Source organism: Pinus tabuliformis, chromosome Q, assembly GCF_031772625.1.
Source record: "Pinus tabuliformis cultivar Carrire ecotype Pingquan chromosome Q, CPIR1, whole genome shotgun sequence".
Lineage (NCBI taxonomy): Eukaryota > Viridiplantae > Streptophyta > Pinopsida > Pinales > Pinaceae > Pinus > Pinus tabuliformis.
In genome coordinates, this window is record NC_142296.1 from 16126584 (window position 1) to 16154462 (window position 27879).

The following is a 27879-nucleotide window of genomic DNA, read 5'->3' on the forward strand; positions in this document are numbered from 1 at the left end:
GTAAGGTCGATCATGCAGAGGATTTAGAGGGAATGTTCCAAACATCTTGAATTAACTAAGACAAATCTCACTTGAATGAATTCTGTGATGCATGACCAGCACCCGGACAGGGTGCGTTATTCAGAGGAACACCCAGACCTGGGAGAAAAAACCTCAAAGCATATTAAATCTTTACTCATATTTAATTTTTTATAATTTTTTTAAGAATATTATTTCGAAATTTTTTTTTTTAAGAGGAATTGATAAATGAGATGTTCACGTAATACATGGTCAATTTCAACCGCTACCATTATAACTCCTAGGTGAATTACCCTCCCACATGACTCACTCACTAATTAGGATTTGAACCTTAAACTTCATACTTTACATAATACTCCATATCACAATCATTACTAATTAAACTACTTGTTGAAGACTTCAAAAATAAAAATCTTAAATAATATTTTTGTGTGTGTAAAGGTTCAATTGTTCATTATATCAATAAAGTATTACATCAGATGTTGCTTTGTGTCACTGGTCTACTCGATGGGAAACCAGACCAGTAACACAAATATAGAGTCTTGAGATTGGTGAGGTTTTTTCCGATCATAACATCAGTCATTACAAAAATTTTGCTAACGATTTTCTCTGACTAATATGCATGCAGGCCTTCATTAACCAATTGCCTATACAAAATATGCATTTATACCAATTTTTTTTTGACACAAAAATGAAATATGAGCATTAGACTAGGTGAGGACAGGCCGCCAAAAAGGGCATGGGTTACCTAGCGCCATTGAGTCATTGTCCAGAAACCAACCCTCTGACCTGGAGCCTCCACTGACCCTTTGCAAATTATGCAATGCCCTCCACGTTTCTTGCTCTGCGAACTTGCTCCAGTGAAAAGCTTTGAGCCCCAACCATCTTGCTCCATTGTTATGACCGTAGGATCCGTGGCCCAATCATCACATTGGAGCTTGACACCCAACCACGACATGCTGGAAAGGTTGACCAACTGCATGTTTCCCTTAGACCGAGACTTCCCTTTGTCCACCAACTCCATATAGGCAAAGGACCAAAATGCCTTACCGAAGGACTGCAGATAAGCCACCAAATTTACGCCTTCCCCTTCCATAGAATTTCCACCGTGCTCTCAAGACCCAGGGTGGAGCTGAAAACAGTTCCCTGCATAGAAAGCGGAGGCTGCACTCAGATGTTAATCGAACCCGCTTCGTTTCTTGAGAGTGGAGTGTTAATATCTATTAGATCCTACTTGAGAATTATACTCATGATGCCTGTCAAATCAAAAGTATGAGAGAGAGCCACGGTGTGAGCCAATATACTAGCCATAATCACGCGGGTTGGAGAGAGCTTTAGAATGTCCATGAGCGAGAGAGTGACAAAGCAGAATCTCTGGAGAACCTTAGTGCTACCCCAAAACACCATGTCTGAGTAACCCATTCTATTCTTAGTGCCAACCCAAATTACGCGAAAACTACCACCGAAACCACAACTGACATGGAGAATTACACCTGTCATTCCCAAATTCAAGACCAGGGTGATGGAATTGAATCGAAATTGAGGCATTACTATAAAGGGTCGAGCACTGACGCAAGGTGATGAGCCCTGTCATTCGTGCAAATGGCCATTCCAGAGAATTATACCGGTGCATCATTTGGAGATAAAACCACACATACCGGTGCATCATTTGGAGATAAAACCACACATGCTTCAGTTTGATAGCCTTTGGGGTTCACATCACTTGGGAATTAAATGCCATGTCTTACCGACTTTGGGAGGGAAGATGGGAAGCCAAATGGCATTTCCTTCCAACAGTTGTCATGATAACCCTTGTGTCACACAACATAATCAGCGCGGTAGGGGAAAATCTTAAATTATTTAATTAAACAAAGTCTTTTAGTAGAAATCACATGAGAGAATTTTTGGCCAACGTTTCAACCCAACAAGTGTGGTTCATCATGAGGACCAGAGACCATGGCAAAGGCTTAAATAAAGAGCAATGTAGAGACATAATTACAAGTAGCAACTATATTTGAATAATAATGTTTAAATTATAATATTAATTTATTAATATATTAAAAACAAACATTATTAAGTAACGACTATATTAAACGGTTAGTTTTTGAAAAAAATATTTAAATAATGATATTATTTCATTAATTTATTAACAATATTAATAGGTAACGGCTATATTAAACAACTAGTCTTTGAAAAATAATATTTAAATTAATTTATTAAAACCAAATATTATTGGTTTTTGAAAAATAATATTTAAATACTGATATTTGTTTATTAATTTATTAAAATATAATATGTAACGGCTATATTAAACGACTAGTTTTTGAAAAAAAATATTTAAATTAATTTACTAAAACCAAATATTACTAGTTTTTGAAAAATAATATTTAAATTGTGATATTAGTTTATTAATTTATTAAAAACAAATATTAATAAGTAACCACTATATTAAACAGCTAGTTTTTGAGAAATAATATTTAAAATAAATAAATAAATAATCAAAGTCAAACTTTAAAGGGAAGGAGTCAAAAATTATAAAAATGAGCAAAGACCTTAATGGAGACAAGATCATTTGATAAATAAAATAACTAATGAAAATAAAATAAAAAATAATCAATGGAAAAATAAAACAAAAATATACACAAGTCAAAATAAATATATAAATAAATAAATAAAAACAGGAACAAACATATATATATATATATATATCCAAAGAAAAAAAATCAATAAATAAAACGAGATCTACAATAAAGTAGGGGCTCGGGCCCATTAAACAATTAACAAAAATACTAGAAGGAGTTAAGAACGAATTAGATGATAAAATACGTAAAAAACACGAAGGATCAAGAAAATAAACTCTAATGAATAATAAATCAACAACAAATACTATAAAAATGATACTAATACCTACATAGATAAACAAACAAACAAAATAAATCCCAAAAAGAAACCTTAAAAAATAGGAGGACAAGACATGGACCCAACTTCTACTAATATTCCAACCATCATCTCTTCAAATTATTGGGTCTTTCTTCAATTTCTAGGACCTCCCTCAATTTACGATGATGGAAATGGCTAACCTTAGCAACGACTTGGGCCTCCTCAATGCAGATGTGATGCTTAGATTTATCTGCATGCTCTGCCAAAGCAGAGGAGCGAGTCCTACCATGCCTCTTCGTCTGGTCCTGATGATGAACCACACTTGTTGGTTCGAAACGCGTCAGCCAAAAAATTCTCTCATGTGATTTCTACCGAAAGACTTTGATACGTCGTAAGGCGTTCCCTCTGAAATTAACTCCCCTCTTTGCCCACCTGTCATCTTTATGGGCCATAGGATGATATGTTAGACGATTGCCAAAATTTCAGCCGTTCGATCAAAGTGGTTACAATTCATTGCTAAAACGGTTTGCCGACTTCTTTTTGAATGGTTTTAGATCCCTCTGTCTCATCATGATTCCGGGTCCAACTGCAATAAGCACAAAAGCTTAACTAGTCATCTTGATTCCGGGTCCATCTGCGCATTAATACAAGATGGTATCCTTTTCATTTTTCAGGTTCATTTTAAACGAAGAAGCTGTCGGTTGCCAAAGGTCGAATTAGTGTGAAGTGGATGTGGCAACTTTTACTACTCAGTTTCCTCGGCCTTTGGCCAATAGTGATAGGAGAAACAGTGCTCGTTTAAGTCGTAGCTTACCCACTACTATCTCGCTTATATCTGGTCAAATAATCACCGGCTTTCCGATTATTATTCACCTGATATTATTAGTAACTGCCTATATCCATAGGTCTTGTGCAAGCCTAGAAATCTGTAGGGATATCACTGCATATCTCTGCTGTTATTCGCATTAGTTAGGGTTTTGATGGTAAGAATTTAACATTTACAGAAGATTTCTCTACTTTTACTTTGAAAAGAAATAGAGTTTCCTCCCGACAGTTTAACATAACATTAAACATGTGCAGCTTCTTGTTTCTCATTTTCATTTTCAGGTGGAAAAGGCGATTTGAAGTGCAGTTTCAGTCGTCGACGTTGACACCAAAGGGGTGTGCAATTTTCAATAGCCATTCCCAAACGCAGAGAGAGATGGCATTTTCAATGTGAGGAACTTTCAGACTCTAAAAGGGCCTTGCTAGCTACCACTTGTTGTTCAAGATTTTGCATAAAACATGGGTTACAATGTTGTGAGGATTAAATATAGAATGAAAGGTTGTGTTTAGAGCCACATGCAGCTTCAGTTTTTTATAAAAAATTACTCCTCTGTTCTTTTTCATATTGTTTGGTCCATCAAGCACTTGGAAGAGGTCGCTCTGACAGATGGTAAAGCAGCAATATATATATCTATATCAACAGATAAAGAAACATATATGCATGATTATGCTCTCATTATGACTAAATTTCATATTTTTTTAATCAACGGAGTAAAGATTGAAGTATCAGTCAAGTCTTCATTTTCATTGCTTTCAGAACAGCCTTCATTCTTTCATTCTTCTCGATTGGGTTTTGGATCCCTCTTGTTTTGAAACAAAGTTATAGCATTCCATAGTTAAAAAATAAATGTTTTCTTTACAATTTTAACAAATTCATGTTATTATTAGTCCCTGCCTGGGACTATTAGCGATTGATCGATCGCTGGCCGAGTAGTTTGACCGTTATATTTTTGGTATATTGGCATTTTAACCTAAGTTTATGCAAAGTTTTGGTGCGGAAAATAATTGGGGTCTTATTATCGGCTTCAAGTTGTTTGATGCAAAGGACGGTTGATATGCCGCGCAAGTTGGTTTTTTGTAGGATTCGTCGTACATGCTCTGGTCTGCTCCACAGTCCACCCGCTTAGCAGTCCTGAATATGGCAGTATCCCCCCACTTAGCCCCAAAATCATAAGCTTGTGGATGAAGCTGAAGAATCTCGATGCTCATTACCGAAGGATCACCGTGGGCGGTGCTGTGAAAGCAAACAGTGGCAGCAGTGTCCAAGACAAAAACTGAAGCTTCGACATATGCCTGGTCGTCGTTCATTCTCCAGCCCGGCTTTAAAGAATAAACCTGTGTTCCTTCAATGGAGACGTCAAAGAGCGGCTCGCGGTCGGCCAAAACGTCCTCGTTGAGGCCAAAGAACATTCTAACGGAATAATGGTCGTTCGGTAGACGAGTGACGTTGTAGCAGTTCTCGGGACCGTCCGAGAGCTTAAAGAAACAGAGTTTCTTGAGCTAAGGAGCGATGTAGCTCGTGGTGGTGGCGTTTGCGGACGAGTCTCCTGTGTAACCGTAGTCTTTTACCCAGAGCATATTCGTTTGGGGGGGATGTGTGTTCTCCCATGAACTGCAGCTGATCCGAATGGCCAACGGCTCTGCAAAACCAAAAATGTTGTTATACTCTTCTTTCGACTACTTTAAGAAGTAGAATTTAATCAAAATATGATTTGAATTGTCAAATTTTGAAGCTATCGGCTTCTGAAGTTGAAATTTGAAAACCTTCAAAATATTCTGGAATTTTAACTTAACTGAGATCATGTGGCTTTGAGCTTACCTGCATTCTGTGAAAATGCTGTGTAAATGCTCGTCCACACACAAATACACGCCACTGCGGTCAATCTAAAGACAACCTTGACTGTTTCCTTCGCCATTTTTCAGTAACGGAACTCGATTGCGAAACCTCTTATGCATGATTAGGATATGGTTCCTTAACAGAGAGCCTAAACTTCATCGGAAATGGAGACATAACGTCAATGAGAACCGTAAAACTCCAAGACGATATCCATGATCTCCACAGGCTCGAACCATGAGGCGTCTTCAGGGGCTCCACAGTAGTCCAAGAACTGTAAGATATTGCAATGATGGCGTTTTCCTGCCTTTTTACAGTCATACAACAGTAATGTTTGTTGGTTCCCGTGGATTGTGTTCCCACGCCGATCACGCGTTCGAATCTCATCGCTCGATGTAGTCAACGCCCAAACATTTATGAGAGCTGAAGTGATCGATCTTTAAATGCGAACAATTCGGACGAGAAAATTATTTAGTAGTCCAAAAAGCCCAAAGAAATCTTCAACTCGATCAATTAAGGGCGAAATCATGGCGGGATGTAAGGGAATTAGATTTAATCGTTACGAGCACGTCTCCATTTCTGTCAACGCTTGGGATTTTAATCTTAAAAGAGAGAACTTAAATCTAGTTTTTAGTTCTGAATCCAAAGAAGAGCTCTTTGCCTCTGACTAAATCTTTAGATCCAGTTCAAGTGCAGATCAAGCAAATGTCAGAGACGACATGCAGCAAAGTCAAAAGTAAATGGTCCTCATGTTGAATAGGACATCTAAGCAAGCATCCAAGTCAACGGTAAATGGTCCTTCCCCTTCTCGGCAGGGACTTCCGCCACTGTTGTGGCTCTTGTTTTAATAAAATTTTCAACACTTGTATTTATTGTTTTAGAAACAAAAAGATTACTTTTTAAATATTTTTAATAATTGTTTTTTTTTTTTTTTAAATTCTTTTCATATTAATTAATAATTTATTAAATATCATTATAATAATTAAGAAAAGTTCAAAAAAAGTTTAAATGATGTTTTATATTAGTAATTTTACTGTTTTTAAATTTTTTTATATTTATATAATTAATAATTTTATGATTTTAAATTTTTTCTCTTTTAATTTTGAAGAAGTCAAAGTGTTTAAAGGTTTTATTTTTTCCATTGAAATTTAGTGAGATCATTATGTTTTAGTAATTTTGTTAGTACTTAAAATATAATTTTTATTTAAAAAATTAATAGGAAGTTTTGAAAAACTCGCTAGACGCTTCATTTTAGAGATTCAACAACTCAAATCTTTTGTTCCAATATTTTTAGATTGTATTATTTGGGATAAAATTTATCCAAAAATATGTTTACTAAAAAAGGGAAGTCTAAACATTTTAAACTACATTATTAATCTTTTTTAGTGTTATCTAACTATTATAAGTTTTGGAGTTCCCATCGCAGTCATAAACACAATATGTGCTTCTACCTTTTCGGCTCACTTCTTCTTCTACTTTGATTAACTTTTTCTTTCTTGTATTTTGATTAACTTTTGGTATTTTGATTATTATTAATCCCCTTTGAATTCTCTTCAATTGTTAGGATAAAGATGATTAATGTCCACCATGAATGTGTGTGTTAATTATTTTGATTATGGTGTTTCCATACTTTCTCTACGTTATTAGATTAATTTTGTCTCTTAAATTTTATAGTATATTATAGGTTAGCTACAAATAACATGAAAAGTTATTGTGTCCTATGTTGTTTAGGGTTGGTGGTGAATGTATTAAATATTCAATGAGGGGATTTCCTTTTTCAAGTGCAAAGTGATTTTCGTATAGGAAAATAGGTGGAAAATAGGATGGCCCTTCCTTGAATTCTTCAAGTAGTGTATGAATTTTTTTTTTTTAGAAAATGTTAGATCTATTCCATGTGTGGTGTCATGAGAAACATGGATGATGGAAACCATCTTCTCGACGCTGGTTTGGAAGGTTTATGGAGAATACAAAAGAGAGATCAATACAAATTTCATCACCAATAACCAAATCAGAGGACTTTATTTGACTTTATTTTGCAATAGTTCATTCCTATCCTGTCATATGGTAAGTCTCTATCTTTTCTTCCTATGTTTATATTGTATAGGAGTGATTAAAAGCTTGAGATTGATAGGTTCTTACAAACTTAGATCTATTCTCCAGACTTCAATCTATATTCGAGATGTTGGGTTTTTACAGAAATTGATTGAGTCACAACAGTTGTTGCATTAATTCATGTAATCTTATAGGCATGCAATTCATTATTCTAGTAACAAGTGTTCATTGCTTGGTCATAATGTTTGAGTTTTCACTAATATATTGAACTGTGATTTTAACTTTTAAAGGCTTGCTGGGGTAGATGAGGAGACCCAACTTTCATTTTTGCAGAGTTGGATAAAGAGCCACCTTGAAGATGGAAGCATGATATTGAAAAAACTAGTTTTGTTAGTATGGGAAATCTGACAAAGACCCATGATTTCACACGAGCGAGAGAGACAATTTACTTGATGTGGTTTATGAACATGTATATGCATCTCCTAAATGTGGAGGAGTAGGTGGAGGAGCCATGTTTTGGCAGATGATGGCAGAAGGAACGAGTTCATATGGAGATGCGTATGAGATTGTTTTGTGTGAGAATCCATCCACAACAGCTCTGGTTTCTGCAAAGTCTCATAAGTTGGTCATTTATTTACCAGGATGTATGAGTATAAGAATAAGAGGCAGGTATCACCCATGAAATCTATTAGAGGTTGATATTGATGGCCAAATTGTATAAATATTTGTTTGAATGGCATACTGTTTACTAATTTTTATATTGAGTGATTTTCTATATGTCACGATTCTTCTAGAATTTATGCCTTACGACGTTTCTTTTGCAACATTTGGTGCAAACGCTAGTTTAATTCATTATGGATCACAAAAGCTTGAAGAAAAAAAAATCCTAAATCATATTAAAACTTTATTTATATTTATATCTTTTAATAATTTTTTGTTTAATACATGAACTTTTGCACTAAAGGCTATCTAGTTGAGTGTGGTAAAGATGTTGTAATGTAATGTCATGTCATGTAAAAATATTGACTTAGTCAAAAAAAAATAAAAATAACCGTATATTAAAATAAAAATAACTTTAAATTCCAATAATAAAAATAAAAATTGTATGTTATTATTATGATTTTTATTAAATAAAAGTAACTTTAAACTAAAATAATACAACTAAAAATTGTATTATTATTATTATGTAGTTAACGTAAATTAGTCAATGGTTTTTAGCTTCAGGTTTAAAATTTATGGTATTCATGTAGAATATAGCAATTTGACTTAGTCAATGGTTTTTAGCTTTAGGTTTATGAAAATTCATGGTATTTATGTAGAATTTAGCTTATTTCGAAATGAAAAATTAAATTATTAATATTTTTTTTTACACCTACAAATTATCTAAGCCAATATAGTAGAAATATTGTAATGTAATATAATATACCATTGATCCAATATGGTAGAAATATTGTAATGTAGTATAATATACAGTTGAGTTAGTCAAAATAAAATAAAAAATAATCTTATTTTAAAATAAAAATAATTTTAAACTAAAATAATTAAAAATATTTATATTATTATTATTTTAAATTTTAGGCAATTTAATTGAGACTTTTGACCTGCACCCAGGTACGGGTAGTAAGTTAAACCATTTAAAAGCTTTGTATTTCTATCCCCCTCTCAAAACCCATGGTAAACCGCTTCCCAAAACTAAAAACAGCTTTATGCTGGTCTTATTTTCAACCTTGTATGAAAATAACGCAGGCATGTAAATTTTGAAGGAAACCTCCCACCTAGTACGTCTCTTGTATTCGGCTGCATATTCAGTTAGCTACAGAGCAAGCATATCCACTATCAGTTAGATCAAGGACAGAACCAGTAGCATGAACGCAGGTAGTTTTCTATCCTGAACCTTCTCTAATAATTTAACAAATAGGTTATATGGACTCCTACACATATTACACTATTGAAGCAAGATTCATAAATTGACACTCTTGAAGATTGCAAGTAATCCCTTAATACATTTTTCCCTCCAGTCACGTGCAAAGAAAATCGTGTCTTTTGTTCCCTCCCGACGAGTTAGTATTCACCATTTCTCCTTCCACTGCCCAAAATTTCCACATTTCGTGAATGTTTAGCTCTCAGAATAAATATCCATGAAAGTTAAAATATTAACATTCTCTCCTTGCTCAGTGGATCCAATGTATGGTTGCAAATCATTCTAGACCATCCCATCAAGCATTATGCTAGAATTTCTATAGAGAAAATACTCCTTTCTACATATGCAATGTTTTACTTTTCCTATGAAATTTAATTGAATGACAAAATAGGAACATTACATGGAGATAGCTAACCCTTTTCTCAAGTTTATTTTACTATAGATATCACGGACCATATTTTGAACAGCCCTCGATTTCATCTCAGAGACATTTAAATTGCAGGTTAGAAACCAATGTTGTTCGACTTAGGGTTCCTTAGCACTCCACAATTGTCAAATATGCCGTGTTAGATTTTTTTTCCCAGGTTTGCATTGGTGTCTGTCGAAGCAAATTTGCTAGGTTCATCCTGACTATTTTTTGCTAAAATTTAGGTGCTTCTTTACTTGAAGCAATTGCTAATAGTCCTCGCTTTTATATAAGTTCCAAGGAAGTAACATATCTCTTCTTTCGAAAGAAATCTGCCAGTTATAAGCGGTCCTTACTTTTGTTTCTCGTTCTATTTTGAAAATCTTGTATTGTTGACCTCTACATTCAGACATTTAGTGACTATTTATGTTTCTTAGCATTGTGACAGGGGGTGCTTTTGGTGGGAACCGAGGCTTGAAACCTATTCCACCAGAAAAGGGTGTTTTCCCTTTAGATCATTTTCATGAATGCGACTCTGTAAGATCTCCAGAGGCCAGATCCTGTCTCGTCCAATTCATGGTGTCAAATTTTGAAATTTTAAAATTGGAATTTTTAGTATGGGATTTCTAAAGATGCTTTGTCACATGTAAATGTTTAGTGTTAAATCGTGCCACAACAATGTACAGTCACCAAATTACTCTGTTTTCAACTGACAATCATTTGGCTTTCGTCTATTTTGTCATCAGGAAAAGAAGGCTTACATGGAATGCCTCAAATCCAATAACTACAAATCTGAGAAATGTAGGCCTCTTTCGAAAAAGTATTTGGAGTGTCGTATGGAAAGGTATACACCCAATTGTTTGTTTGTGTGCATTTTTAACACGGTTGAATTATTCCATAGAATTTATTGAAAATTATTTCCCTATGAAGCATTTTTGTTGACACACACAGGTCTTACTTCTTGTAAGAAGCATTCAAATTTCAAATGCAATATAGTAAATAATTGGAAGGTAACATGTTCAAAAGGGAAACGTATTGAGTTTTAGTGGTAACAACGATGTTACTCCATTATTGTAATGACTCTAAATACATATGACCTAAATATAAAATCAACATATTTCAAGGTCCAGTGCACATCCATTTCAGAAGATGTTTTAAAATATTCAACTGGGTATCTGTGCTCACAAAAAAATGGCTGCACTCGTATCATGATTTTGGATAATAACTGATTCAGTGCTTACGATTAGTTCACAAATTTGAATAGTAATTGGTTTAAGCTTTTAAGGTTAAGTCGATGACTCAGTCTGTAAAACGACAAACCTACTACTCCTGCCTTCAGCTGGTATATTCCAATTAATTCGCTTTATAGTGGCAAATTGGTAATTAACATAAAATGTCTGTAAACTACAACCTAAAATTGAATGTCATACACATCTTTGAGTGCTATGATATATAGATCTAGAGGCTCTTGCAGAATAGAACCATTGTTTTACAATTGGTGTGCTTAGCTGGTTGTGTCAATGGCATGTGGTGTATATTAACCAAGGGTAGTGTGCTGGCATGCATTCTGCAGGCACAGAGGTTCAACACTCATTAGTAGGTTTATCATATGGAGGTGAACTTAATGACAGTTTGATGTTTTTGTTTGTTTTAGTGAGTGGAAGGAGAGGCCATTTTTATGGGTCTGCCACAGAAATTGATGGTCCGGCCAATGGTCTGGATGATGTATTAGTGGTACATTGCTGCAATGCTTTAATCCAGAAATTCATTGCTAAAGGATATCTAGATACATGTGGAATGATTATTAGATTTTGTTAGATTGCATTGGTTGTTCTGCTGTGTGGTTTGAGACTTTGCGATGCAAATCAAGTTTTATAATATTCTTAGTTATATAGAAATCGTTCTAACTTACTTCCTTGATATACTTTGGATTATCTGATAATTGCAATGTTGTGAGTGAGATGTAGAAAGTAACATAGATACAGTTATTTTAGAGACAAACATATCTGTGGGTGGGAATGCTCATCATGATGTTGTCAGCTTATCGAACAAAGGACACATCACAACCTATTTGATTAGTATAACCATCCTTCCATACCTCAAGAGGAGGAGCAAGAAGAGAAGCTACACCCCAGATTTATAAGCAGTTGTCAGACCAGGAAGTAACTCCTCAAAATTTAATTGATTTATTCATTTAGGTTGTTCATTATTATATACAAGAGGGAGTGACTGTTCAGTTCATCTCCCGATGACTCTCCATTTCTTCTATTATTTGTTTACACTAATTACAGCTGTTCACCCAATCCCTATGATTAGGTGTCAACATTCCCCCCCTTAATCTGAAGGGATGTTGGTGAGTCCAAGCATCGTTCTGAATCTTTGAAGCTTTTCTTTTCCAAGCGCTTTCGTGAAGATGTCTGCGATCTGTTCATTAGTGGAACAATGACGAAGATGGATTGTTTTGGCCTCAACATGATGTCGAATTAGATGATATTTTGTATTGATGTGCTTTGTTCGATCATGGAACTTTGGGTTCTTGGCCAACTTTATTGCTGAGGTATTGTCAATCATGAGTGGAGTCGATTGTACTTGTTTTACCTGCATCTTCAAGAATTTTCCTGAGCCACACAATTTCTTTTGTTGCCTTTGTTGCTGCCACATATTCTGCCTCTGTTGTGGAGTCTGTTGGAATTGATTGTTTGCATGATCTCCAAGAGACAACTCCTGATCCAAGACTCATAGCATAACCTAAAGTAGATACCCCAGTTTCTTTGTCTCCATCGAAGTCTGAATCAGAATATCCAATCAAGCTGAAGTCGCCCACCTGTGTATACTTGATTCCAAAGTCTTGAGTTCCCTTCAAGTACTTTAGAACTCTTGTTGCAACAGACCAATGTTCCTCACAAGGCTTTTTCATAAACCTGGAGAGGATTCTAATAGCAAACGAAATGTCTGGTTTGGTAGTAGTTAGGTAGTTGAGACTTCCTACAAGTTGTCTATACTTTGTTGCATCCTCAAATTCTTTTCCTTCAATGGATGTGAGCTTTAAGTTTTGTTCCATTGGAGTAGTTAGAGGATTGCATTCAGTCATCATGCCAAACTTGTTCAACAGATCTCCAATGCACTTCTTTTGAGAAAGGAATATGGACTTCGGATGTTGAGTTACTTCAATGCCAAGATAGTAATGAACATAGCCCAAATCAGTCATTTCAAAACCTTTCTTCAATTCCTTCTTTATGGATGCAATGTAGCTCTCATTGTTTCCTGTCATCAAAAGATCAACTACATATACCACAAGATATACAACTGTTTTGCCAACCTTCTTGACAAACAAAGTTGCATCATCAAGATCATAATGTTTCAAATTGAGTTTCAGAAGATGCTTAGTTAGTTTTTCATATCAGGCTCACGGTGCTTGTTTGAGGCCATACAAGGATTTCACAAGTTTGCATACTTTATGTTCATGTCCTTTCACAACAAATCCTTTAGGCTGAGACATAAAAACATTCTCTTTTAGATATCCATTCAAGAAAGCAGTTTTTACATCCATTTGATGGACTTTCCAACTGTTCTGAGCTGCTAGGGCAAAGAGTGTCCAAATGGTAGCCCATTTTGCTGTGGGGGCAAACGTCTCCTCATAATCGACCCCTTCCTTCTGTGCAAAACCTTTTGCCACAAGCCTGGCTTTGTGCTTGTCAAGTGAGCCATCAGCTTTATACTTGTTCTTGTAGACCCACTTGCAGCCAATTGGTTTGGTTCCCAATGGAGGATCAACTAGCTTCCAAGTGCCATTCTTTATCAGGGCATCATACTCCTTTTGCATTGCTTCTTTCCATTCATCATGAGAAGCAACTTCTTTGAAGGAAGTTGGTTCAAAATCTTTAGATAAATTCAATTCACAATCATAAGAAACATCCATATCAACAGGTGAATCAGAGTCATCTACATCACCTCCATTTTATCGGTTTGAATTTCTAGTTCCTGTCTTTCCAACCTCTTCAGGATGAACACTTTCAAGTGTCTTTGTCAGCCACTTTGGGGAACCTTTCTCAGATGGTCCAGGCTGCTCCATTGATTGAGTTGGAACTGAATCAAGATTGAGTCTCCCAATTCTGTCAATCACATCACTCAAAGTATCATCTGTTGTTGGAGTTTCATGCGGGGGAGAGAGTGCTTCGGAAGAAGATTCCACAGATTGGTCTAGTATAGGAATCTCCCCTTCAAGATGTGGAATCTAATTATCAAATTCTTGAAATGATTTTGCATTTGCGAATCTATCCAAGTGATCAAGTTGCCGTTCAACAACATTGTCAGTTTTGGATGATTCAAGAAAGATTACATCTCTAGATACAACAAACTTTTTATTGCTTCATCCTAGAGACAGTATGCTTTGGAGGTGTTTGAATACCCTAGGAAGATACACTTACGACTTCTTGCACCAAGTTTGTTTCCATGTACCTTTGGTATCAAGGCATAACATGTGGAACCAAAGACCCTGAGATGCTTTACTGAAGGAATGTGCCCATACCACATTTCATAAGGAGTCTTGTTTCTAATAGCATTAGATGTACATCTATTATTTACATATACAACACATAGAACTGCATCAGCCCAAAACATCAATTTCATATTTTTAAAAAACATCATGGAGCGTACCATATTTAAGATTGTCCTATTCATTCTTTCAGCTACTTCGTTCTGTTGGGGATTATAAGGCACAGTTGTTTGATGTTTGATCCCATGTTGGCGAAGATAGTTTTCAAATTGATTTGAAGTGTATTCTTTTCCATTATCAGTGCGAATAGAGCCAATATGAGATTGTGCATCATTTTCAATCCATGTATGAAAGTTCTTGAATGTTTGAAAAGCATAAGATTTGTTTTTCAATAAATAAACCCAACACATTTGGTGCAGTCATCAATAAATGTCATCATATATTTATTTCCATTTGCAGAAGGAACAGGCATTGGACCACATAAATCTGAATGAACGAGTTCAAGTTTTCTATGTGCTTTAGAATGTGAATCATGAAAAGACTGTTTGCTATGCTTTCCTAGAATGCAAGCATCACATTGCTTAAGTTTCCTAGGAATTGTAGGCAAACCAGTAACACCATTTTTCTTCAACAAGCGGAGGTTGTCATAGTTCAAGTGTCCAAATCTAGCATGCCATAATAAACTTGATGGAAATGTACCTTCTTCATAATGAGAATTGTATGAGAAATTTTGTGTACGAGCAGAGGTACCCTGTAGCTTGAGAAGCCTTTCTTCTTCTATCCCCGTCATGACAAGTGAGTGGTCTGATGCTTTTCTCACATCAAGCTTGTCATTAAACATATGAATGGAGTGTCCTTGCTAGCGGATGTGGACCAAGGACAACAAGTTTATCCTCAACTGTGGGAGATATAGAACATGATGCAAAAGAAAGTTTGGAAGACCAGACAATTTAAGCCTGATTGTGCCAAGCCTTGATGGCTTGAGTTTTGATTTGTCTGCAAAGTATACTGCTTCGTCAACATTGTCAGTAAATTCTTCAAAAAAATCTCTTCTAAAAGTCATGTGGCAAGTTTCTCCTGAATCAAGCAACCAATCATTTTTCCAAGAAGCAAGTGAAGCATTAAATAAGCCTTCATTTACTCCAATATTACAGTGTGCCACAACATACTGAGCGGATTCAGGTGCTTTACCTTTCTCTCGGTCATTAGTTTTACCTTTGGGTTGGTTTCTTTCCTGCTCAATTCTGTACCAAGGCAGCTTGCATGTGGATGCATCATGTGATCCATCTCTTTGCAGTGTATGCAGTGCAAATCTGACTTTTCTCCTTGAAAGTGTCTGCCCCCCCTGCCTCTGAAATTTCTTCCTCTTCCTCTTCGACCACCTCTTCCTCTGGAAGAATCTCGAGCAAGATTCTTTTCTATATAAGCAAGGCACACAGCCTCTTCAGAAGGCTCGGGAGCTGTCTTCTTACCAAAAGCTTTCTCTCTTTCAGCAAATTTTTTCACAAGGGAGTCAAAGGTAATATCTTTGAGGTTTTCGTTTGCTTGCAATGACTCAAGATAATTTGAGTAAGTGGGATAAAGTGCCTTGAGAAAAGCTATCAGAGGAATATCCAGTTCAACATTAGTGACTTTGATGTCATGCATTATAGATTTTACTTTTGATGCAAGAGCAAGAGAATCATTGTTTTGTAATTCAAGGGTGAAGAGTTTAATCATGAGTTGAACAACTTCAAGTGTAGAGTGTGAGTTATAGAGTTACTTCAGTTTTTGTAAGGCTTCGAAAGCATTTGAAAATGGCGAAATATGGCGACTCACCTCTTCATTTATTGATGCTGCAATTAATGCATAGGCCTTGTTGTTCTTATTTTCCCAAATGACGAATTCCTTGTCTGAGGTAGGCTGTTCTGGCTCTTTGTCTCCGTCTCCAACACACACTCCTTTCCACAGCTCATTAAAAATGAGAGTGTGTTTGATTTTCTGCGACCATTCAGGATAATTCTCCTTCCCATTGAGAACCACTCCCACAATAGATATTATTGAATGCATTGTAAAATCTGTGTACTGTGGAAAAAAATACTTCTGCTGCAAAATTTTACTCCTAAAAAAAAACTGATTCTGATATATGAAGACAGAGGTATTATTGGAGAAGGTGGTAATGAAGGAAGGACAACGTTCAACGTATATAACCGGACAATGTTAATGTATATAACCTGGAGCAACCTTCTTTGCAGCTGGCTTCTTTGCTGGGGCAACTGGTTTAGCAGCCTTGGCTGGCTTGGTAGCAGCGGTCTTGCTTGCAGTAGGAGCCTTTGCAACCTTCTTAGCTGTCTTAGGCTTCGATACAGGTTAGGCCTTTTTGGCCTTCTTTGCCGCGGGAGCCTTCGCTGCGGGCTTTGCTTTTGCGGGAGCCTTAGTAGACTTGATGGACGGAGCAACGATACCATGGAGCAGCGTAGGAGCAGAGCGATATATGTAAGGGAGAGGACCGAGATCTGTGGAAGCGTTATATATTATGACAGAAGAGTATGTGGACCATTCAACACCGACGTGGTATATGGACTGACCTTCAAACAACAGAGATGTGTCGTTCAACCGAGAGTATACCAACAGTCTAATACGAAAAATGAATTAGAATTCGGTGTATCTTACCAAACTGCAGCAACAGTGTTTTGAGTTGGGAGGATGGGATACGATGGGAGTGAAAAACCGAGAGCGATGAGCGCATATGTGCACAGGGGAGTTGACGGTGGTGGAGAGAACAGAGGCAACGTATGGCAAGTCGTGGAGTGACTATTCAAAAATTGACTATGGTAATAACCAGTGTTGATAATATCACCGAGATATCGACGATATTCGGAAATATCGCGATATTTTCGGTGAGCTGATATATCGCTGACAAAATATCGCGATATTTTTCGGCTTTTGAAATTATCGCGCGATTTCCGAAATATTGTCGATATTTCGGAAAATATCGCGCGGCGATCGAAAATATCGCTCGGTGACTGTAAAAAATTTCTGCATGGCCTATAAAAATCTGATTTTGGTTTTTTTTCATATCATTTTCATTTCTGATTGCTGGAGAAGGAAGGGGAGAGCTATGTGGTTGCTGCCAAGGAGGGTTTGAGCGTTCTAGGCCCTAGTATTGATATGCTATTCATGGTAATGTTAAATTCTTCAAGTAAAAGTGACATTCTCCTTAATCTTCATTTTCATCCTTTTACTTAAATTTCTAACATTACCATGAAATGACTCAGGATGTTTGAGAGTGTTTCTGGCCTCATTGGATTTCATATGGAGAAAGTAGAATTTTAGATTTCATTCAAAATGCAGCAGACTTATAAGTTTTTTAGGATTTCAGGATTGGGAGATTGTAATGTTTCCAGGTGACACCACCTGCCCGGGCTGCCCCTGCCACCAGTAGAGGGCGTGGTCTACCTCCTATAGCTCCTACTTCTAGTTCTTCAGCTTCTAGAGCATAGCAAACTCCACTGCCAACTCCACCAGCACCAGCACCGGCATCTACATCTAGAGGGAAAGGGAAAGCTGTGGCATTTTCTCGCAAGAGGGGCAGAGGAAATCAATAGGATTAGACTTTAGTTATTTTCTTATGTGCTTGTAAGTTGTACATGAACAATGAACATTGAATATTCAAGAATCAAGACCAAGCATATCACATTCTAATTTCTAAATAGTAAATTTTGATTCTATTTATTTTTTTAAAGTGAACTATGAACTTTGAGAAGTAATTATATTTTAATTTGATTAGATAAGCTGCAACGTGCAACACTGCGGGAGCATCAGCATCAACACCATCTGCTATAGATATAGGAGAGCATAGCCCCATACCTAGCACTCATTATTTGACATTAGGTGCAGAGGCAGGGTCAGGGCCTCCTACTACTAGGGGCATGCCTGACAAACAACCCATCATGTTTTCTCGTAAAAAGGGGAGAGGGCAGTGATTTCAGATAGATAGCTGCTAGTTTTATTTGTTATGCTCCATATAACTCATGATGATGAGATACTTTTATATATGTGATGTTATTTTGTATTGGTTCTCCACATTTGAGTCCTTGAATGGACAATTATTAGGGATCAGCAGGATTTGGTATCGCCTTTGATGTATCATTTCTATTTGACATCATATATATCAGTGTTTTCTTCATATTTATGTGCCAATGTGTTTATTTCATGTTGTTATTGCTTTATATGTTTAAAAATCTTAAAAAAATGAATATATTATGCATTTTTTATGCTTGCCGATATTTGCCGATATTTTGCCAATATTTTCGCCGATATTGCCGATAAGATATTTTTTGGACCCTCGCCGATATTTTCCCGATACCGATATTATCAACACTGGTAATAGCATAGTGCATTCAGGCCTCAATATTGCTTTGTCATAATACATAGCATTTAATACTAACACAAATCAGAGAATATGAAAAACTGCATAAATGGCATAACGCGGGACAAAGAATATGGAAGAATGCATAAATGGGGAAGACTGTAGAAATGAGAGACTGCAAAAAATGGCAGAAGGGAGTTACAAGGCAGAGACGGAAGCCAAAAATGGCGCTGGCTCTGATACCATGTCAGACCAGGAAGTAACTCCTCAAAATGTAATTGATTTATTCATTCAGGTTGTTCATTATTATATACAAGAGGGAGTGACTGTTCAGTTCATCTTCCGATGACTCTCCATTTCTTCTATTATTTATTTACACTAATTACAGCTGTTCACCTAATCCCTATGATTATGTGTCAACAATAGTGTTGGTGATTGGGAAGATTATAGATGAAGATAAGCAAATGGATTAAATCCTAGATAGAAAGGTTTGCAATTAGAGTCTTATTATTGTCATTGTTAGCTGGTTTTTGTGTTTAGGGTACACCGAGAATAGAGGTCTTGTAGCCATTCAGAGGACATGGGTCTCTGCATAAGACAACCAAACGTTCAAGCCTTAGAGCTAGCCAACATACCATCCTCACATGCCTGCTGAAGAATAGTGAACATAGAGGTTTATAGTGTTGAGAATTCAATAGGGCAATGGATATGTTGATTCTCTTCAACTTGATAACTGTTTGTGTTAGCTTTTTACTTATTAGCTTTGATCTTGATTATTATAATGTGAGAAACATCAAATAGCTACCAGAACAGTAAGAATAGTGACACAGTGTATAGGCTGCAAGCCAGGGCCAAAACCCCTCCTCTTGAGGGGAAAACCTTAAATCTCTTTTCTTCTTATAGATCTTTCAATTGACGAATACGATGACCTAATGACTCAGACCAATACCCTCCAAGATCAAGATCAACTTCTTGAGATAATGTGCAAATTTTGTACTTGCCAAACCAAGGTAAATCTCTTCCAATTGCACCAATTTGGCCTCCTGCTACAAGAACTTCGATCTCCTACTGCAAGAAATTCGATCTCCTACCGCAGATTTGAAATTTTGACTCCCCAGCAACTGCAACTGCCACTCGTGGGAACTTCGATCTTCCTCCTAGAGCCTTCTTCTGTCCTTCACTTTCCTTTCCTTGTGACTTAGGGCTAGAGAGATACCCTTAGTAGCCTTCACTTGCCTTCTTCCCTTCCTTTGTTCCAAGATCGAACTAGATGAGACCCTTGCACAGAAACCCTAGCTTTTTCTAGCCCATGAGAGAGAGAGAACTAGCCCAAAACACTTCGCCCTTCTTCTTCGACCTCTTCTTTGTCCTCTTCTTCGCATAGAATGAGAGATGAGTGAGTGAGTCTTTGGAGGACGAGTTCCTCTCCTTATATAGGCTTCTTCAAGGGGTAGACATGGCTCTTCAATTAGGCCAACTTGACAACTTCTAGGCCGACTTGATCTTGGAGGGTATTCCGACACTTTAAAGACAAAAATATTTTTCTTTACAAGTTACAATGTGCCCATTGGGGTCTTCAATATATGACAATGACTCTTTTGACTTCTAGACCTAGGACAAACCCTAGAAGCACTCAATGGGTGCTTGACCTATAAAATAAAAGAACTTGAGCATGAAACCCATGCTCCAATAATAATAATAATTTCTTTTCATTTTATAATTTACAAAAGATACATTTCATACTTATGAAGACCGAACCTAGTTACACATTTTTCAACACTCCCTCTTAACTAGGGAGGTATTCATAAGAGGTCAATGGTCATTCTCAATCTGAAGAGATCTCACAAAAAGAGTCGAATTGGTAACCCATCTGTCTAGCATCATGTTAACCAACATTGTCACATAGCAAGGCCTTGACTAACAACTCTATCTCTCCACATGATTAGAGCACAATGCTGGCGAGACCAATGATTTATAGACACCATCATCATTGCCTCTCAAGGTACATACTCTACCTGGGTGTTCACCGAGTATGACCTTCTTTGAACTATTCTTATCTTGGATAGCCAGTCCTCAAAGAATATCGGTCCACGACTACTCTTTTCTTGGATGCCCTACCACATCCTCAAAGAGTATCGAATCCTAGATGGTTACCCAATCCTCCATTTTTTCTTCCCAATTGAAGACAAGAATGTAGTGTTTATCTCTCCCTCTCAATTAGGGATGATACATCAACCAAGCCAAGCTTGTCCCTCAAGTACACAAGTGTCTTGTTCGGAAGAGATTTTGTCAATATGTCAGCTACCTGCTCATTAGTGGAGATATACTGTAGTTGCAACACACCATTTTGTACTAGCTCTCGAATATAGTGATACTTGTTGTTTATATGCTTTGTCTTTCCATGAAATACTGGGTCTTTAGACAAACGTATACAACTAGTGTTATCACAAAGTATCACTGTAGGGTTCATCGGTCCTTCAAATAGATCAAATATAGTGATACTTGTTGTTTATATGCTTTGTCTTTCCATGAAACACTGGGTCTTCAGACAAACGTATACAACTGGTGTTATCACAAAGTATGAGTGTAGGGTTCATCGGTCCTTCAAACAGGTTGGATAACAGCTTCCTCAACCAGACTGCTTCTCTGCTTACTTCATAGGCTGCAATACATTCGTCAACATTACTCAACGCAACTATGTCTTGCTTCCTGCTCATCCATGAGATCATGGAGTACCCTAAACTGAAACATCCTCCAGTAGTGCTCCATCCATTTTGTTCACTGCCTGCCTAGTCAGAATTTGTATATCCTATCAAGTGGACATTATTTCTTTTGTCATACTTCAGGTAGTAATGAATGGTTCCTCGTAGATATCTCAGAATATGCTTTGCTGCTATCCAATGATCATGCCTTGGCTCCACTTGGAATTGACTAAGAATATTCATTGCAAAACATATGTCTGGTCGAGTATTCACCAAGTACACCAGAGAGCCAATTAGTTGTCTATACTTGGAAGGATCCACAGGGCTTGATTCAAAATCCTTAGTCTCTAGAAGTTTACGATCATCAAAGTGGTCATAGGTTTGCAGTCCATCATGTCAAACCTCTTCAGCATCTTGATCACGTACTTTCCTTGACCCAAATAAACTTCATCAGGTCCTTGCCAGACTTCTAGTCCCAAATAGTAATGCATCAGCCCAAGATCCTTCATGTCAAATTCTGCTGCTAGTTGCTTCTTATATTTTTCAATTCGACCTTCTACACCTGTCAAGAGAAGATCATCTACATATAGAAGAATGATTATAGGTTCTCTATCTATAACCTTGATATAAAGGTTCAGATCAACAAAACTTTTTGTGAAGCCTATTCTTTGTAGGTATGCATCCATTCTAGCATACCATGCCCTTGGTGCTTGCTTGAGGCCATATAATGCTTTCTTCAATCTGCAAACATATACCTTCCTGTCTTTAACTTCAAATCCCAAGGGTTGCTCTATATAGACTTCTTCATCTATTGTGCCATTCAGAAATGCAGTGTTGACATCCATCTGATGGATGTTCCATCCCATCGATTCTGCCAGAGAGACAAATGAACGAATTGTTGTGTATCTTGCTATTGGAGTAAATGTCTCTTCGTAGTCAATGCCTTCTTGTTGAGAGAAACCCCTAGCCACAAATATTGCCTTATACTTATCTATACTTCCATCTGCCGCATGTTTGATCTTATAGATCCACTTGGAAGTAACCACAAATTTGTCTTCGGGCCTAGGTATGACCTCCCACACTCCATTCTTCATTATAGATTAATACTCTTCATTCATGGCATCTTTCCATTCCTGATGATTGACAACCTCTTCAAAAGTGGATGGTTCTGCTTCTATTAGTTTTGTCATGTATGCAACATACGCAGAGTATCTTTTGGGTTTCTTGCTTTCTCTAAATGAGCCTTTCGCTGCCCCATGACCTTCTGCATCAACTAGTGTAGATTTCAACCAATTAGGTATTTTCCTTGTTTCTGGGATGACCATGGGTTGAATATGTTCACCAGGACCTTCTTCTTCATGGTGAGATTCTTCTTCTTCCCTGTCAACTTCTTCCTCAAATACCAAAAGTTCTTCATCATCAGAGTCTACGGGAAGTTCTTTTGATTTCTTGAATGCTATACTTCCATCAAATATGACTTCTATGTGATGTCCTTCTTTTATGTAGATCCTATAGGCCTTAGATGAGTTGTTGTACCCAACAAATGTTCCCTTCACATCCAACTTCTTTCTTTTTTCCTCTAGTATATGGATATATACAGAACACCCAAAGATCCGAAGATGATCTACAGATGGCTTCTTTCCAGTGAACACATCCTCTAGAGTTTTGTTGTCTAGGGACCTGTGGGGACTTCGATTCTGAATGTAAACAGCTGTCTTCGTGGCTTCTCCACCCAAAAACTTAGGTAGATCTTGATCGTGTAACATTGCTTTTACACTTTCTTCAATGGATCTATTCTTCCGTTCTGCAACTCCATTTTGCTCAGGATTATATGGGGCTATTAGCTCCCTCTTAATCCCAGACTCCTTATAGAATGCTATAATATCCTTGGATGTATATTCTCCTCCATTTTCAGATCTTAATATCTTGATTCTTCTTTTTGTAAGGTTCTCCACTTCAACTTTGTATTCTTGAATTTTTGTAAATACTTCATCCTTGTTTTTCATTAAGTAAACCTAGGTCTTTCATGAATGATAATCTATAAATGTGACATAATTTAGATGACCTCCAAGTGATTTAGGAGTCATAGGGCCACATACATTGGAGTGAATGAGATCCAAGATCTCTTTTGACCATGAAGCATTGCTTCCAAATGGTCTCTTGGTATTCTTACCCAATGCACATCCCTTACATACTCTTTCACGATCTTCTTTTAGTTCATGTATTCCATCTACTATGGAACTTAGAGTTGGAAGGATTTTGAAATGTAGATGACCAAATATTCTATGCCAGAGTTGACATGGGCTAATTTCAATGTGAACTGGGGCTTGGGCTAAAGGAGATATCATTCTGTAAAGTCTTCCTTCTCGAATGCCAATGACTTTAGCTTTTTCTATACTTGAGTCTTTACTCCATACAACAACCTTTCCATCAATGAAAGCTACTCTATCACCCTTATCTTCTAAGCTTGAAATGGAAAGTAAGTTCTTATGCAAACCTGGAACAAATAGAATGTTGTTGAGGTGGATGTTGCTTCCATTCTCCAGCTTTATAGAGGTCGATCCAATACCCCTTACGGGATAGCTCTTGTTATCTCCAAGTTCCATTGAATAAGTGGATTTACCTTTTGATAAGGTCTTCAATTGTTTGGGATGGCCAGTCATGTGTCTTGATGCACCGCTATCAATTACCCAAATGTTTTCATCTTGGAATGTGCTAGAGAGAGTTGAGAAGAGACCTTCATCCTTTTCCTTGATTGATACCTTCTTTGAAGAAAATAAGAGACTCCATGCTTTCTTGATACCTTTCTTGAGATGGCTTGCTATCTTGGAACACTTCTTGATGAACTTCTTCACTATAGAGGAGATCTTCATGATGCCCTTAGCTAACCTTAGCTGTGATACCATGTTGAGAATTCAATAGGGCAATGAATATGTTAATTCTCTTCAACTTGATAACTGTTTGTGTTATCTTTTTACTTATTAGCTTTGATCTTGATTATTATAATGTGAAAAACATCAAACAACTACCAGAAAAATAAGAATAGTGACACAGTGTATAGGCTACAAGCCAGGGCCAAAACCCCTCCTCTTGAGGGGAAAACCCTTAAATCTCTTCTCTTCTTATATATCTTTTAATTGACGAATACCATGACATAATGACTCAGACCAATACCCTCCAAGGTCAAGATCAACTTCCTGAGATAATGTGCAAACTTTGTACTTGCCAAACCAAGGTAAATATCTTCCAATTGCACCAATTCAGCCTCCAGCTGCAAGAACTTTGACCTCCTACTGCAAATCTGAAATTTTGACTCCCCAACAATTGTTGCAACTGCTGCTGCCACACGTGGGAACTTCAATCTTCTTCCTAGAGCCTTCTTCTATCCTTCGCTTGCCTTTCCTTGTGACTTAGGGCTAGAGAGATACCCTTAGTAGCCTTCACTTGCCTTCTTTCCTTCCTTTGTTCCAACATCGAACTAGATGAGACCCTTGCGCAAAAACCCTAGCTTTTTCTAGCACATGAGAGAGAGAGAACTAGGCCCAAAACACTTCGTCCTTCTTCTTCGACATCTTCTTCGCATAGAATGAGATATGAGTGAGTGAGTCTTTGGAGGACGAGTTCCTCTCCTTATACAGGCTTCTTTAAGGGATAGACATGGCTCTTCAATTAGGTCGACTTGATCTTGGAGGGTATTATGACACTTTAAAGACAAAAATAATTCTTCTTTAAAAGCTACAATGTGCCCACTGGGGTCTTCAATATATGACAATGACTTTTTGACTTCTAGACCTAGGACAAACCCTAGAAGCACTCAATGGGTGCTTGACCTATAAAATAATAGAACTTGAGCATGAAACCCATGCTCCAATAATAATAATAATTTCTTTTCATTTTTTAATTTGCAAAAGATACATTTCATACTTATGAAGACCGAACCTAGTTACACATTTTTCAACATATAGTTGGTTGCTTGTGTACATGTTACACCCAAGAACAAGCCATTCTGAAGAGTGAAATCATTGTACAAGACTAGGAACAGAGATTATAAGCTATTTTCACATAATATTCATGTTGGTCTGGCAAATGGGCTATAAATCCCTTGTTTTGAATCAAGTTAGGGTGCTAATCTTTAGGAGGATTCATGCTTGCAGGCTTCAGCTCATCTCTAGGAGAGGCACACTTCACTTAGGCTCATCTATCCATGCAAGGAAGGCACTTTAAGATTAGGGTTTAATAGGATGTTGCATAAGTTTTTGGAACGTGGGAACGTTGGGAACTTGGGTACGGGTGTCTGGAACGGCTAAAGGTTTCTGCAAAATTTATAGGAAACGGCATAATCGGGAGTGGTAATATAATAAAAAAATTAAAAATAAAAAAATAAAAAAAGTTTTTTTTTTAATTATATAGTTTATATAATAATCAAAATTAATAATGAATCAACAGATTTAAATATTAAAATCAATTTAAAATTTTAATTCATTATATGAATATCAAATTCAAAACTGAAAATTTGAAAATGTAAATGATTCAAGGGACACTTTTGAATTTAAGAAACATAGTGAAAATCAAAGAACTCATCATATTAATATTCATATTGCTAGCATGCCCAATGTAGTACATAGTAAAAAATGGGCAAATGCCCAAAGTGGCAAAGAAACACATGGTCCAAAAATGCTCAAAGGCCAAAACATAAAGTGCATCTTCAGCATCAAGAGTCAAGACTATCCATATAACCTTGAGCCTCGCTAGGCATTCCAATTCCTCCATCACCATCATCAATATCAAGATCACCTGCAATGCTACCTAAAGGTATGCCAACTAAACCTGCATTTGGTGAAGGATTATCCTCATCATCATCAATCTGAGAAGCATCCTCAACATCAACATCCCATCTTGCTGCAGGGCCCTCTAAATACTTAGGTAGCTTCCTTGAGCGAAGTCGAAGACTACTATGCATATAAACCAATTTCTCTGCTCTCTTAGAGGTAAGCCTATTCCTCTTAACAGAGTGAATGAAACTATAAGTGGACCAATTCCTTTCAACTGTCGATGAACTAGAAACCTGAGATAGCAAGTGTGAGGCAAGATTTCAAAGCTCTTGGGCTTTCCCCCCATACATTCTCCACCATCCAATGGGATTCTTTTGTGCATAAATGTTGATGTCCACCCTTGCATCTTGAGAGAATGTGGAAGGGTTTAAGGTAGCAAAATCAATAAATTGTTCCTGCATTACATTTGCTTCATTAGGTGTATAGATTTTGCATATGGCATCAAGAAAGCCTTGTTTCACTTCTTCATCATCAATGGGTAGAACTTTGTTTGGTCTCTCCATATATCACTTTGGATTAAGGGCATAAGCAGCCATGTGAAGAGAGGTATTGAGTTTGATCCATCTCTTCCCTCCAAAGAGGGGTTTTTGTCTCGAATGATGTGCCTTATCTTGCCTACCATGCTATCAATACATTCATAAACTTCTCCAATGGTGGGGGAATCAGAATCTGCATACCTAATCAATTCCACAATTGGACTTGTGAAAGAAACAACATATTTACAATCAGACCACCATTCATCATTGAAAAGCTGCTCTCTTATCTTCTTTCCCTGCACTGATTTAGATTCAGACCATGCATTCCACTCTTGGGAAACAACAGTGGCTTGTAAGGATGCATGCACCTCAACCATACGTTGAAGAATAATGAAGTATGTAGCATATCTTGTTTCTGCAGGTTTCAAAAACCTCTTCCTTGAATTCATCCTATAGATTGCTAGAGAGGCATGGTGGTTGCAAATGTACATTTGTGCATCTCTTGCATCTAAAATGATGAGTTTTGCAATTTAAAATATTTTGCCAATGTCTTTGAGGACATTGTTCAAGCCATGTACACAACAAGGAGTCTAAAAGATATCTCTATATCGACTTTGAACCATTGAACCCGCTACTTTGAAAACAGGGGTTACATCTGTGATTGCATGTACTACATTTGAAGGACCAAGCTCATCAATTGCTTCTTTCAATACTTCAAACATGAAGGTAGCATCCTTTAGTTTCCCACTACAATCAATTGCTCTTAAAAAATAGGGCCCAACTAGAGATGTAACAATAATATTCAACAATGGCCTTTGTTGAATGTCTGTCCAACCATCCATAACTATTGAACATCCTGAATAAATCCAAGATTGTTTAAAGGGGTCCATAAGCCCTTGCATTCTTGTCACCCCCTTATCTAACAATGATGTCTTCATTTTGTTGTAATTTGGAGGTGCATATCCTGGACCAACAACTATGATTTTTCGCACCATTTCTTTGTAATGTGGAGAACGGGTAGCATTAAACAAAATTCCATTTGCCATAAAAAAATCAGCAATAGCATCATCAGCCTCATCCCTATGTA

The 27879-nt window shown here is 36.9% G+C and overlaps 1 protein-coding gene and 1 pseudogene across 2 annotated transcripts in view; one reads left to right on the plus strand and one right to left on the minus strand.

The window, feature by feature from the left end:
* Nucleotides 1–4689: 4689 nt before the first annotated feature.
* Nucleotides 4690–5133, minus strand: LOC149218040 (receptor-like protein 4 pseudogene; annotated as a pseudogene).
* Nucleotides 5134–9254: 4121 nt separating this feature from the next.
* LOC149218041 (uncharacterized) overlaps nt 9255–27879 on the plus strand; it is a 58499-nt gene continuing 39874 nt past the window's right edge. Inside the window, exons 1-3 of one of the 2 annotated variants that reach the window (XM_089382337.1) lie at nt 9255–9484; nt 10385–10473; nt 10683–10780. In XM_089382337.1, the coding sequence (XP_089238463.1) occupies nt 9475–9484; nt 10385–10473; nt 10683–10780 (197 nt within the window). In that variant the 5' untranslated portion in view covers nt 9255–9474. Of the gene's footprint in view, nt 9485–9732; nt 9795–10373; nt 10474–10682; nt 10781–27879 lie in introns of those variants that run through there. The other variant, XM_089382336.1, reaches the window with a different exon arrangement.